The sequence below is a fragment of the Hyposmocoma kahamanoa genome, unplaced genomic scaffold (genome assembly GCF_003589595.1).
Source record: "Hyposmocoma kahamanoa isolate Upper Pololo Valley unplaced genomic scaffold, ASM358959v1 100021, whole genome shotgun sequence".
Lineage (NCBI taxonomy): Eukaryota > Metazoa > Arthropoda > Insecta > Lepidoptera > Cosmopterigidae > Hyposmocoma > Hyposmocoma kahamanoa.
In genome coordinates this window covers 1243919-1259140 of record NW_020653200.1, presented here as the reverse complement: position 1 = coordinate 1259140, position 15222 = coordinate 1243919, and the positions used below count along the sequence as shown (strand labels likewise).

The following is a 15222-nucleotide window of genomic DNA, read 5'->3' as shown; positions in this document are numbered from 1 at the left end:
TTATATATTTTTTTTATTACGTAGATTATTTTTTTAGTTTCAAATTAGTTCTGAAATAAAGAAGGCCAGTCTTTTGAACAAAACAGTGTATTATAGGCCTACTGCTTAACTGAGTCGGTTCCTTAGGTAGCTGTGCTATGCGGGAGGAGTGACAGTTTACGTAACGGTTACGTCACGCTGCAGACAGGATAATTTCAACAAGATTCTGCTGATAATATTCAATAACAAGTTGATAGAAAATAGTGCCAATTATGAATTAAATAGTTGACAAATTTAGTAGGCACTTTTTTCAATCAACATGCAACTTGCAAATTCAGGAACCGGTTATGTTAAGCGGTAGGCCTGTCATTTGGTGTTTTCGCAAGTGCTCCGCTAAATATGTACCTTCTGTCTGTCGTACAAGGATCTGTAAGAGAGAATATAATAAAGGTTTGTAAGTTAGCTGTATAGAGTATATAACCAAATAGAGACGAAATAAGGGCCATCCGTCCTTGGCGCAACTCATCAGACAAACGGGCCTTATATCACTTAAATATCAATGAAATAGTACAGCGCCAACAACTGACCATTCCAATAATATTCTGTATTTATTGTAATAAAGATAATATTTCTAACTATGGGGGCTGTTCCATTCGGTTGTGTGGGGAAAACAGCAAAACATCTAATTACAAAAAAAAAAACGGAATCACATTTCATCGGTAATTAAATATTCAATATGTAATTTTTCAATTTTTGTCCATTATAGCAAAGCTCAAATTAAACTGGTCGATCTGAAGTGAATCAATTGGCGACACCCGTCAACTGTTTCGAATTCGGACTGGCCAATCGGAACGCAGTTGTCACCGTAATGATATGGCAGAATAGTTTTCAAACAAATTAAATGACATTTCGTCTCTATTTCTGGTTATATACTCGATGGTTAGCTGTCTAATTGAGTGTCTTGTCAGTTTATAGTATATTTATAAATAAGTGCAGAGCAATATTATAGTAACATATTTGTCTATATTAAGTCTGCAATTTTCACGAGCGTATTTAATACTATAGTCGAAAATTTTGTCTCACGAGTTATTCGTTTTGGTGTCAACTTGCATAGCCTTGTATATCAATTTGCCTCCATGACACATTTTTGCCATTGTACATAATTTATATTGAATTTACAATATACCATGACGCTTAATTATTACAAAGTAAAGATGCGAATTAACTGATCATTGTCGTGTAATGAAATTACTTATAGTTAAATAACAGAACACCAATACACCGTCGTTAAGCAATATTATGAACTAATAGAAAGTTAAAGTATAAGCTTTGTTACTGGTTTTATACGTAGAAATAGTTTAGACACAACATTATAGGAGGTTAAATGCTATAGCTACAGGCGAGGGCCACAGGTGTTGTAGTACCTTTATTCGGTAAGCTTAGTAGGAAACAATCGATTTTGTAGTAGTTACAAGCGCTAGAAATAAATATTGTCGAAATACATAACTTTGGTAGCGACAAGAGGTGGCGAGAAAATATACTGTGTGGTTTGCCCAATCATGTGACGTTTAATGTACTGTTCGCTATCGAGCGTGATAGGGTTTTGGACACGCAATTTTTTTAAATGCATTCATTGACTCGCATGGACATGTTCATCTTAACGAATTTCAGAAATACGTGGTGGGTTGATGCAAGGTTTCTTTAGGCAAAATTTACACTGCCGCGGATTACACTTCGAAGCCAATATTTGTAATAAAATTGTATTTAGCGTAATGAGTTTTGTGTCAATTGTATAAAGTACAAATATACGATACGGCTGCGCGAAGTTTCTCTGGAACATGCGCTATATGTTTTTTGGCTCGCATCTAGTTGTACGTTACACAATTACACAACAGGTTACATAAATTCACTTCCATTGTGTTCCGTGATAATGTAAACCTTGAAAACCAGAACAGACCACTAGAAGAGATTGTGGTGAAATATCTTATTAACCCGTCACGCAACCAGAGACACAGTGTCCATAACGACTTTCCTATTTTAGCGTCCTAGAGCCACACGGCGTATCTTGGGGCGCGTACAGATCTGGCGAATGCGCTGCGCGCACGCTGCACACTTATAAAAAATATTTTTATTTTTTTTACCAAAATCGCTAGGGACATCTGTATACTGTATAGTCTGTATACTAAGGAAGTCGTCGTTTACTGTACGGCGCTACAGCGACATGCTTAGGTCGTGGTTGGGACGTTGTGACTAACGTAAATTACGTATGTAGTTCCCGAAATGTTGTGTGCGCCGATTCCACTTAATGGCATATGTTTGGAGAAGAATAGAACAATCGAATCAGTCGGGTTGGTGCGGCGCATGACATCGGTATACTGTAAATATCGAGGATAATATGGCGAAAAAAAAATAAGATATAGATTATAACTAATAAGAAATTACAACGAATACATAGTTACTATATTGTTACAAATACATTAATTAATAAGTATATTACTGAGTGAAGAAAATCAATGAGACATGAATGGGAACTACCTTAAATACTTAAGATTTATATCCAATTTTACTTTAAGTAACGAGTGTCCCCCTTCATGTTCCATTGATTTGTTCAACCTTGTATAAGTAAAGTATACGTGTATAACACTTGCATTTACACCCATTAGAACAGCTTTTATCGGGCCACATACATATGTCATGTTCGCTATATTACAATGGCCGCAACATTTTTGAGTGACGTCCCTCCCCATTATATAAATATAAAACATAAACCCTAAATAAATTAATATATTATAAAAAAAAACTAAAAACTTTACAATGTCAGAACGTGGCCAGAAACTACGTGCGCGTGAGTCGGGGAGTGTGGGGGTTAAGATTTTAAAAACTTAGAAGAGCTTGGGTAAGAGGTACTTTCCCAGCACTAGTGTTTCGGGCCGCACATACAAGCCGCAGGTCATGACTGCATTAGAATGACATCAGACCGTATTACTCTGTTGAAATATTTGGTCAAAACAGGAGTTTTCTTTTAAGACGCAATAGATAACCCGTTCTAGCTAATAACAGTCATCGATCCAACTAACATTTCGAGAACTATATTTAGGTCTATATCAGGGTTAGTTTTTAATCGAGTATCGATTCTGTTTCAGCATTCTTGTCGAATACCTTATTGTGCGCGCGACTTGACGACCGCTTATGGGGTCATTGGTGTTCCACGAAAATGTTCGAGGGTAATTTTCTGATTAGTTTACTCTAGTAATCTTTACTACTTTCGGTGGCAATTTTTGTTATTGAAATGTTAAATAATATTTCAGGATATTACACTCAAATGTTAAGTAATACTTTATGATAATATTTTAGAATACGTAAATAATAAAAATTGCCACTGAAGTTAGGTAGAGACAGAGAAAACTAACCTGAAAATTACCCTCGAGAATCTCGTCGCGCCAAGAGTCATACGTCAGCGGTTTTGCGTGTGGGTAACCCCTATTGGTTACGTATTTGTTATTAAACTGATGGGTACAAAATAAAAATCCCTTCAAAACTTTGTTGCTATGAAGTCTGTTAACAAAGAATATGAAAATTATATTTAAACAACAGTAGTTGCCGTTAGCGTTTACGTATATAGCAAATTGTTTATAGGTTTTACGCACTTGTAATAAGAGTGTAGTGGTCTCGACAATGACAGAAATTTTCTTATTGTTCTATCGTAACTTCAACTATTTTACTCTTGATAAAGCTTCGCGTGCATGATGATGCAAAAGCAATGGTAACGTGCAAATCTCAATAGTACATATTCTCAGTACAGAGTACTAAAAAACCGACCTCAAAAGTTATTGGAATTACATCTATTTGCCAAGTAGTAAATGGGACCACTATCAATAAAAAGTTATCGCGTGACATACATAAAAAAACAGTCAAGAACTCCTCCTATTTTGAAGTCGGTTAAAAAGTCTTACTACACGATGGAAAAATATATACCTATCATATAACCATCCCAATAAGGTTTGCAGACTTATAAAAGTAACTTTCGTCGGCCTCAACCGAACAAAATAGTCTTTCCGTATCGGAAAGTCGCGAGTTTTCTTAAGCTTTATACACATCGAGCCCGCCGGCCCGTCGACAAAGCTCGGCGGATTGGTGTCGGCGGCCTTATTTCTAATCTAATCCTATGATATGATTCTAGAAACAAGGCCGCTGACACCAACCCGGGCTGTGTCGGCGGGCTCGGTGTGCAGAAAGCTTTAGGTATCAATTTACAATTTCTCGCTGTAATATGATTGTATATTTGTTACACCTCCAGAAGCTTTTATTGTAATGATTATCGTTTAAATATTTTTTTTAAAGCTTTTACAGTGTCCTCCTGCAAAATAAAGGTTAACCTCAAGTTTCTCCACATAACTCTGATCTATGGCTACCTATGGGCTGACCATCCTTTTAGATCATGCTCAGAGCTGCGTCTACGTCATAATTTACCAGTTTGTTTTCATATTTACCGTGCCCAGGCTTTCGAGGTCATCATGACGTCCTGTGCTTTATTCGAGAAACCCATATTTTATACTTTAAACGGTTGCTACAATGATATTCCGTAAGTAGAAATATTTCTGTCATAGTCATAAGAAACTAATATAAAAGACCGTACACAGGATGGCCTTGATGTTAAACTATTTATGGAATTTTGTATTAATTAAAACATGGACTAGTTCATTATTACTTTATTATATTTATTGGTCTACACAGTGGATGCGAACCAAAATTGGATGAAAAACGAAGAAAAAGACACATTTTTCCCGAACGCAATCGCACGATTCATGCGTAGTACATACAATAATACAAGTATGTCAACTCTATACAAACGTTGCACAGTGATTTGTATTCATTAGTGCGTAAGACGACTTGCGTTATTTAACGCGAGTGCATCGCAAGATTATGCGAATGTGAGCATTCGTACACTGCACGCGGCGGTCGCGCACACATACAAGCCGCCGCGCTAACGTATAGTAACTTCATACGTTTGTATGGAGTTACTATACTTGTCTTATCTTAGTATGCTTCGTGCGTTTACATATGAGCCTACACGCATCTTTTTCTAATGTTAATAGCTTTTCATTCGCCAGTCAGTATAGAAAATGTGCTATATGCGCCGTCTCACTGTATTTGTAGATAAGTATGTAAAAGACTGCAGTTCAAACCACAAAATAAATTGCTGCTAAGTCGGGATGCTTCCTCTTAGGATGATTTTTTGGTTTTGTAACACCATCTATGTACCTACTTAATTTTGAATATGAAAAATATTAAGTAGTCCAAAATGTTCTTTTGTATTTACTTACTTGTGTTTATCTCTGTGACATTATTTATCACAGGCAAATATTTAATTAAACCAATAAAATATGAAATAGACATATTGTTTTTTCGATTTTTCCCGCGGGACCCATTGCAAGCGAACCGCTGGTAGCGTAGTGGGTATTTTTTATAGTCTCTACCGTACTACCCAAGTATAGTGTATCATCTATGGAGATGCCTTTTTAAGAGTATGAAATTATGAATGATCTGGATAAATGACGTAATAAAATAGTAATAGGCGTACTCACATTCAACTTTGTCTAAGTGTCCGACGAGTTCACAGCTACGGGCTTGCCCACGGGTGTCTACATGAGTTGTTTCGATGTTGTTTTTGTTTATTTTAATGTGAGTAAATTTAACATTATCACTTTTGTTGTTTACTTATTCTCTTGATTTCTTTACAACGAATCTATCAGATGCGTACATCTTTCTGGTTTGAAAATATGGGCCATATAAATGTGCTCATGGTATTTGTTAGTAGGTCAACGATGATACCTAATAGAATTTTTAAATAGTTTTGAATATGTCACTTCTTTCCTTAAGGCTCAACTCACACTGGCGCAGAGTCGAAGCGTCGCGTCGCGTGCTGTTTTTCATCTACAACGCCTGGCGACGCGCGAAGCCGCTTGACTGCAACCAAGGGTCGACGCTTGACTCCATATTTCCATAACACAAATTTGTACCTTAATAATGGGAAAATAGAGATGAATATAGTATAGGCGAAAAACATGACGCGTCGCGACGCTTCGACTCTGCGCCAGTGTGAGTTGAGCCTAATACTTATTACTTACCATACTTCTTTATTAAAATGTTCCAAATTCAAAAATATTATGAAATTAAAATTGGTGTCAACAAGTGTCAAATTGTAATTGTCAAGAAGCATTTTCATTTGTTAAACTTGACAATTATTATAGAATAATAGTTTGTTAAATTGCTGTTACAAGTTCTGGGTGTAATTGTTGAATATAATGTATTTTTATATAAGACACGTCAGGATAATTTCATTATTGTAGGGTATAAGTTAGGTGAGCTTTGGTTTTTGTATTACTCGTAAAAAATACGTCAGTCTTGGCTTTCAATGTAATGAATAGTTATAACTGCGTATGAGCTGTACGGTTTTCATTTCCTGTCTCTCATGCCACATCACAAGGTAAGAAAATCCAAAGAAATGCTACTGAACAATAATAAAATTTTCGTTTTCGTGTAGTGAGGAAGTGGATAAGCTTTGTTACGTTCTAGGTCAAGTAAGGTCAAGGTATTGTCATAAATAAAGAGGACGATGGGGAAAGAGGGCGAAAAGGAGAAAGGGAAAAAGAAAAAGGATGAGGGGGCTGCGGGATTTATGAAGGACTTTTTGGCTGGTGGAATCTCTGCTGCAGTGTCGAAAACTGCGGTGGCCCCAATTGAGCGAGTCAAGCTATTGCTCCAGGTGCAGCATGTCAGCAAACAAATACCAGAGGACAAAAAGTACAAAGGTGAGCACAGGAAACATTTTCTGTAGTAAATATTTGACGTAGTTATGCTTTAAATTGTCGGAATTTCTTTATAATTTGTGTCATCGATTTGGCTCAAGTCTATTGAATAAATCGGGTGAGAAGTAAAGGATTTTAAGTCCATACTTTGGAATTTAGATGTTTCTTACATTACAATAGTCAAAGATATTAAGTTTTATCGTTTTTTTTATTTTATTGAACTTACTTGACCATATGATTAATTAGTAAAAAAAATACTATTTAGCATATAAGGTTCTTTACCTACAGAAATAAAGGAAGACTTAGGGAGTCACCACACTTATTGACACAAATCTGCATTAAGCCGTCAAACACTATGTCCACATAATAAGAGCGAAAATGACGTGCGTTTACGTCGGCGATTCAAGCGAAAGCGAAACGCGCAACGTCTTTTTCGCTCTTATAGCTTGGACATACAGGCTTTTCGACCGGCTCAAGGCGATTCCTTGTACATAAATGTGGTGAGTCCCTTATTGTACATTTACAGGGATCATGGATGCCTTTGTTCGTATTCCCAAGGAGCAGGGGATATCTGCGTTGTGGCGAGGAAATTTCGCAAATGTGGTGCGATACTTCCCCACGCAAGCCCTCAACTTTGCCTTCAAAGATCGATATAAGAAAATATTTCAGGAAGGCATAGACAAAGACAAGGAATTTTTCAAGTTAGTTTATATTCGCAAGAAAGATCGCCACGACATAGTGTAGGTTGCCTCTAATGAGGACTAGTGACCTGATGAAGACCGTATGCGTTGTTCAGAAGTTGACATCTTCCGGCGATTGTATGACTTTTGATTGTTTCTCTTAGTCGAGTATTTTTATTATATTATTCGTACTGCATTGTCGTGATGTCTGTCGCTCTTTTTTTATGTCGACTTACACACTACTGACTTAGTCAAAACAAGAATTAAAAGCCCCTGAAGGTAGTTTCATTGTCATTGCAAGTTAAATTAGGTAGAGTCGGTAATGAGCTTATTTCTTAGTCATAGAAAAAAAATCACATAAAACATCATTATTAGTATAAGTAATTAATTACCTAATATGTAATTGATGTACCTATGATGACCTACAACTTAGAATTAGTCCTCGTATTCATGACTCCTGACTACTCGTCATCACATCATCATGTTGCAGATGTAGTAAAGCGCGTAACAATTATGGTAATATAATTAAAATGAAATAAATTTATTCGCATTTAAATTTTCTTTCTTACTGTGCTAAAATTTCCACAAACCAAAATAGGGACTCTACGCAGAGGGAACCATTCGTATGCCGAGGCATATCCTTCTATTTAATTTTTAGGCACCACGGGGAATATTAATAAAGAAGTTACAAATCAAAAACAAAGCCTTTGTGAGCAGGTTACCAAATTGTCAACTCACCATGTTCTCAGGGTAACCTATCACAAAGTCGATTTTTTTTGTCGGAAATAACGTTTGCTCGAATTTTCATTACACTGAAAACCGAATTATAACGAAACCATTGTTCTTTCAGGATATGTTGAATGTTTATCGCAAAGACACGATTAGATTCGGTTGGGTTAGATAAGTTAGATTTAAAAGAAAAAACATTTTCATCTCAAAATTACTTTAAAGGTTATGAAATTTTGACCAAACGTTATTTCTGGAAAATGTCATTTCGGACCACTGATAGGTAACCTATACTCAGCTCACCATATACTTCTTACCTTTCCACGTTCGCAGCTCGACACACCGTCATTTCACCATGTCTTCAGCTTACCATAATATATTCACATGTCACCATGTTCTGAACTAACCATATCCTTATTTCAACATTTTCTTTGCTCACCATATTGTAAATGTAGTCACCATGATAAGCGACTTTTAAATTAAACGACGAACGTTGTACATTCTTACGAACTTAAGTTCGGCAGCTTTAAAGGGCCTGCATGTACTTTGGCACCCATCTCAATTTTATCAGTGGTAATTTGGTCTCTTTTTCATTTTTGTTTTTTGTGGGAGTTTTATGGAAACTTGTACTTATCAAAGGTTGTTCAGTAACTATAATGGCGAATAATATTGTGTTCTATGCTTGGTTTTTTCTTTCGTTTCTGAACTTTGCTTGACACACGACCTTGTCACATATAATGATGACGTCGATAAGCAATAAAACTGTTTACATGCTTACCATACATACACATCTTCACACAGTTCCGTTATCGCTCAATATTGTGTGGAGATGTTTATGCTTACTATATGTAGAACGTTAGGTCCAGGACATGGTGAGATGTGAATGTGATGAGTTGAGGACGTGGTAAAATGAAGGGGTGGTGACCTGAGAATATTGTAGGCGAGAACTTGACAACCTGCTCACAAAGGGTGGTGACTTGAGAACATGGTAAGACGAGAATGTGATGAGCTGAGAATACGGTGAGTTGATCACTTGGTAACCTGCTCACAAAGGAAACAAAGACTAAACAAGTACATAGAATATTTCGTAAGGTGCGCTGGTTCGTTCCGTGGATTAGTTGGCATAGCGCTAGCACGGTTTGCTGGAAGACGCTGGTTCGATTCCAGCCGGATGGTAGGATTTTTTTGGTATTCGATCTTTGTAATAATAATTATAACAAACCTCCTCTTTAAATAGACATTTATTATACAAGGATATGTTGAGTTCGACTTATATCTACGCTTCATGGTTTCGTTCTACACCATCATCGCTCTATTTTCATTTTTTTGATGATATATAAATTCTATTTTTCTAGATATTTCTTGGGTAACTTGGCGTCGGGTGGTGCGGCGGGGGCAACGTCGTTGTGTTTTGTGTATCCATTGGATTACGCGCGAACCAGGTACGTAGATGCATACTATCCATTAACCATGTTCTATCCAATACCAATTTAAGTTAATCTAAGTTCCGATATTTCCCAAATGTCTTATTATTCCACCTGGGAATAATAAGACAACTTTGAATAAGAAGACTTTGAGAGTATATACAGGTATATATATAGGGTGCACTATAAGTTTCTGGAAGTGGCCCCTTACATGAACAATATTCAAAAAGTAATTACAACATTTGAAAATGGAAGTCTTTGGCTGTAGAATACAGTTTGTTTCATCTGAGTGTCACTTGTTTTTACAATTTGGCGTTATTTTAGAAATTGATTGTCTACATCACCATGGATTTAACTCGTGAAAATTTTCGTAGTAGGATTTTCTAAGACTTTAAGTGTAATTTAACAGCTCAGCGGAGTTTTGCTCGGCTTCAAACTGCTTTTGGCTATGAAACACCATGCAGGACGACTATTTATAGCTGGTCGTGTGAATCTCAGTGACGAATTTCGTGATGGTCGCCCGTCCACTGCCGTGAACAACAAAAACATCGATGCTGCGCGCCATATGGTCAAAGCAGACAGGCATGTGACATACTTTGAGATTCGGGCATCTTTAGGCAATAGGCATGAGTCAAATACAATCAATACTACACAAGTATTTGGGTATGAAAAAGCTGTGCTCTCGGTGGATCCTACACAATTTGACTGAGGCTCAAAAAACGGATCGCGTCACTTGGTGCAATGCCATGCTTACCATATTCAACGAAAGGGCGTAAAATTTGGTGTGAGACATAGTAACAGGTGACGAAACATGGATTTATAGTTGCGATCCCAAAACAAAGCAGCAATCGAGTGTATGGGTCTTTCGAGATGAGCCGAAACCAACCAAAGTGGCGCGCGTGCTAAGTGCCTCTAAGCGGATGGTTGCTTCTTTTTTAATAAAACTGGCTACTGTTGCTCTAGAGAATCGTTGTACCGTGAAAAGTGAATGGTATACGACGATTTGTTAGCCGGAAGTTATTGCCGAACTCCGTAAAAATAACCATAAACGCCGTAATCATCTTGTACCACGATAATGCCAGTTCTCACACGGCCAGACAGACAATTTTTGAAGGTGAACAACGTTGACCTTATGAGCCGTCACGCCTACAGTCCCGACCTGGTACCATGTGACTTTTTATATAATTCCAAAAATTAAGAACTAGTTACGCGATCAACGATTTTCGTCACCTAAAGGGGCTGTCGAAGAGTATGAAAAATATGTTTCAGATATTGTCACGGAGGAGTGGCATAAATGTTTTCAAAATTGGTTCATTGGTATTAAAAAGTGCATTAACGCTAACGGAGAATATTTTGAGAAACAAATTCATTTCTGACCATTTAGAGATTTTTTTCTTCAGATTCATTCCGGAAACTTAGTGCGCCACACGTACTCTCAGAATCTAGTACATTCTGTTTAAAAGTTTATCCTACAAACGTAACTGTTTATATCCTACAAATAATTTTGAAGAAAGCACTGAATTTCTCAATTTCATTCCGTACCTTTACGTACCTATACCTTTTCGTCTCGTACACAAATCCGCACAACACACTCGCATGGATTCCTCTGCTCCCTTGACACGTTAAATGAAATTCTACATTGCGTTATTTCGCCATGAATATGATAGAATGTAAAATCCTATCTTAAGAATTAGGCTTTACAGTGATAGAGAAGGCTTGCTAGGAGGTATATCATAATTATATTTATATAACCATTAATTTATATTACTTAACTACTAATTGTTACTAGTAATTATATTTATTTAATTTAATTGCATCTGTGGTCGAACGGTTGCCATGCTGAACTTTCACGCAGAGGTCCCAGGTTGGATTCCAGGACCGGGAGAAATATTTGTATGGCCTACATTTGTTTCTCTCGTGAGTTTGGGTGTAATTTGTGGTTGGCTATGTGTGTCTCCATGGTACCCGCGATACAGGGTTTCCCTTGCGGGGCTATGAGTGTGTGCGTTATTATTGTTAAATAAATGTAGAAAATCTGTTTTTAAGCTGTACATAAAGAAAAAAAATCACAAAGAAGATGTCTAAAACACAGGTACTCATTTACTTAATTTAGGCGTCGCAACTACACTATTAGGTTCTAAGATTTAAATGTGTAGCTTAACCACGAAGATTGTACAATTAAGATTTCTTTTTTTATTGTTAATGAGAGCTTCATTTACGTTTGTTTTACGTGTATTGCATTAGATTAAGTTATAATTAAATCAATTTATCTTATTATCTTACTCGTAGGCTTGCTGCCGACGTGGGCAAAGACAAACAGAGAGAATACAATGGTTTAGTGGATTGCTTAATGAAAACATTGAAATCTGATGGACCTATTGGACTATACAGAGGGTTCGTTGTGTCCGTGCAGGGCATAATAATCTACCGCGCGACTTACTTCGGCTTGTTCGACACGGCGCGCGGCATGCTGCCCGACCCGGCCAATACGCCATTAGTTGTCATGTGGCTCATTGCACAGGTTGAACACTCATCCCATTTCCGTATATTATTTTTAGTGCATTTTAACTAATTCGGAGATTATGTGTAATAATGTAATAACTGCCTATACACGTAATGACACGTGTGGGGAGATGTTTCTTGACTCGTCCTCTATTAAGCCGGGGCTCCATTTGCGCAGTCTCGAGATGAACTGCCTCCTTCTGAACGCTGCGGCAAATTCATGCATCTCCATTAGTGCAAGTTGCGCTATAAACGAGACAGGCTGTTTAAAGGCGTATTGACTGAATTTTTGAGCACGGACACTAAATGGCTTGCCACGAGGCTGCCCCATTTGTCTTTGTCACGCCTCGGGTCTAAACTGCCGCTCGACTCAAGGCTGCCTCTAATGGAGTCGCGGCTTAAGAGACAGTACTAGAAACTTATTGGTAAGGAACTAACCAAAAAATAATTTTGCAGACAGTAACGACCGTGGCAGGTATCACGTCCTATCCGTTGGATACGGTGCGACGTCGTATGATGATGCAGTCTGGTAAGCCCGCCAACGAGCGCCTCTATAAGAACACGGCCCATTGCTGGGCAACGATACTGAAGCAGGAAGGCGCCGGCGCCTTCTTCAAGGGTGCCTTCTCCAACATATTAAGAGGCACAGGTGCTGCATTCGTGCTCGTGCTGTACGACGAAATCAAAAGACTATTATAACCTCTCGGGTGAAGTGCGAGGTGCGACGCGCCTATCGAAAATGTCTTCCTAGATCTCTCGAATCCCAAAACATTGCCTCGTAAAACACCCGTTTCTTGGATGGCACATCCATCATACATCCATTTCCTGAAACATCCATATCCCAAAACATCCGCTTCCTAAAACAGTTTTCGGGAAAACATGATTGGCTAAATTGTTTTAATCACACGTTGCAGCATATTGTAACGTTTTTAGAATAAGAATTTTCATTTCCGATTTAATCATAAACCCTTTGGTTTGGATGTTTTGGGAACCGTTTCTAAATGTTTGGGAATTGGTTCCACTATGATTCGGATATTTTGGGACTCGTAGTATTCTATTGGGCCGAAAGGTAACTGCCGATTACATTATAGCCTCTAATAACAGTGACAGTATCGTTACCATAATGAAATCATAGACTGAGTGATAGATAAATTTTTGCTAATTAGCGTTTTTAAATATGGCCACGATTTTGGTGATTACATTTGACTTATGTACTTTATTTATATTTTTTTATTTGTTTTTTTTTGTGATAATTACCCTCTAGATTTTACTAGGTTTAGTGTATGAGGTGTTGGCAATAAAGAATCTGTAAAAGGTTACGTTTGCTACAATTTCCTATTTTATTTTTCATTTTTATTACGACACTTAAGGTGGTTTCCCACCGGCGATGCGAGATGAGACGAGACGAGGATTGAAATTTGCATGGCAATAGGGCAAATTTGTATAAATATGGTGGAAATGGTCTGGATTGACGAGGATGGGCGAGGCGAGAATTGAAATATTTGTTGATGTAATATTGAACTGTATTGCTGCCTACGGAGTACTTATACTCTGCAACGCAAACACGATTGCGTGATTACATTATGTAACTAATGTATCCAAAAATTTCGCGCGGACTCGAGCGTGAGGTCGCGATGGCTTGCACGAGATTTTTGGTGGAAATAGGCCGGCGAGATTTCTATTCTCGTTTCGCCTCGTCTTGTCAGGCCCCGCCCGCGCCCGCTTAAAACTACTATTAAAGTCGGCACAAAATAAGAGACACCTTTTGACGCTTGTCATCGCAACGTAAATAGGGATAATATGATGTAAGCTACACACCTGTCCATAACAGTTACAGTGCCACTCAGAGCTTTTAATCGCAAAGATCTGAGAGACACTGCCAACGCCCTCGTCACCCTGAAACATAAGTTGACAAGTCCCAAGTGTCTGTAGTTTGACCAGCACGCTTAACCTTCAAAACCGGAACGTGCCTGTCAAGATGGCTGGTCGCCTGTGGCACCGAGTGTATATTCAAGAATTGCTACCTAATTATTACCTTTGATATATTCTGAGACATAAAAAAAAAATAATTGACTGGATCAAGAAAAAAGATGATTCCACATTGTATTATATGTGCTAAAAATATACAATTTTTATAATAGCGGCTTCTTGCAATTGGTTTATAGTTTTATTTTCATTACATTTCATTTTATTTTCATATGAAGATCTGGTATTTTCTGCTTAACGTCATTGATCAGGCAATCTGGTTCTGTGCAGTGTTCTCTCTCATCTGCACTATCTATATAGGTACGCAATCAATTAATATGCGTTCAAACGCATTGACATCGCACTCGCAATCGAACGCCTGACCTTTATATTGTGGCAATAAAGCACTAAAAACTTTTGCTTTTTTAATTTAATCAGGCACTTTTTCGAGCAATTTCCAATCGGTTATGTTTTTTTAACTAATATAGATAAAAGCGCATACTTTTAATTCGTGGAAGTAGCAAATAGGTAGCAATTATTGGTAATAGATACTTCTGGAAAATCTAATAACTTCATACTGAAGTGAAAGTGGCGAGCATGCAGCCATTCTGATATCAGAATGGCTGGTCAAATATTTTTTCCAATTTCTTAGAATATTTCAAATGTAGCAATTATTTAGAAAATGTAGCAATTCTTGAATATACACTCAAAGCCAGACGCCACAGACGACCAGCCATCCTGACGGTCACAACCGGAACACAGTAATGCTGACATTACTGCTTGGCGGCAGAAAGGCAGAAATAGGTAAGGTGGCAGTACTACCCTGGACGAAGTAAAGACTTAAAGCTTCTTGTGAAAGCACAAGAAGCTCTACTGCTACTAAAGTAAAAAAATCACTATTTTGTACAGATTTTTTCCATTTCTACTATCGGATTCATCGCGTCAAGTGTTCCACGAAACTGGGAACGAATCATTTTTGGCTAGACTGGCTGTAGCAGTTTTTTTACAATTTTGTACGGCGCAAGATGTCTTATGTCCCTTCGTTCTCACTAGTTCTGTTGAGTAGTCCTATTATAGAACTAAATCCCAATCAATATAGCGGTTTCTATTATATTCATGCGAAAGGTTTTGTATTTT

General features: G+C 37.6%; 1 protein-coding gene and 1 long non-coding RNA gene across 2 annotated transcripts; one reads left to right on the top strand and one right to left on the bottom strand.

The window, feature by feature from the left end:
- Window positions 1–7: 7 nt before the first annotated feature.
- LOC113238850 lies at window positions 8–5794 on the bottom strand. Its single transcript, XR_003311138.1, has 2 exons — window positions 5565–5794; window positions 8–406 (listed from the first exon to the last, which is right to left on the bottom strand). It is a non-coding gene; the product is annotated as an uncharacterized LOC113238850 (long non-coding RNA).
- A 786-nt stretch (window positions 5795–6580) lies between these two features.
- On the top strand, window positions 6581–13291 carry LOC113238769 (ADP,ATP carrier protein-like). The gene is made up of 5 exons (XM_026475631.1): window positions 6581–6791; window positions 7315–7489; window positions 9550–9636; window positions 11908–12139; window positions 12577–13291. Exons 1-5 carry the CDS (start codon window positions 6596–6598, stop codon window positions 12817–12819), a joined length of 933 nt encoding a protein of 310 aa, XP_026331416.1. The 5' UTR covers window positions 6581–6595; the 3' UTR covers window positions 12820–13291.
- The last annotated feature ends 1931 nt before the right edge of the window (window positions 13292–15222 follow it).

Excerpts from the sequence above, each read along its gene's own strand:
- LOC113238769 (XM_026475631.1), top strand. The coding sequence starts at position 6,596 with ATGGGGAAAGAGGGCGAAAAGGAGAAAGGGAAAAAGAAAAAGGATGAG. Across the intron at positions 7,490-9,549 it reads AAAGACAAGGAATTTTTCAA|ATATTTCTTGGGTAACTTGG; the intron begins GTTAGTTTATAT and ends CTATTTTTCTAG. Across the intron at positions 9,637-11,907 it reads TTGGATTACGCGCGAACCAG|GCTTGCTGCCGACGTGGGCA; the intron begins GTACGTAGATGC and ends TCTTACTCGTAG.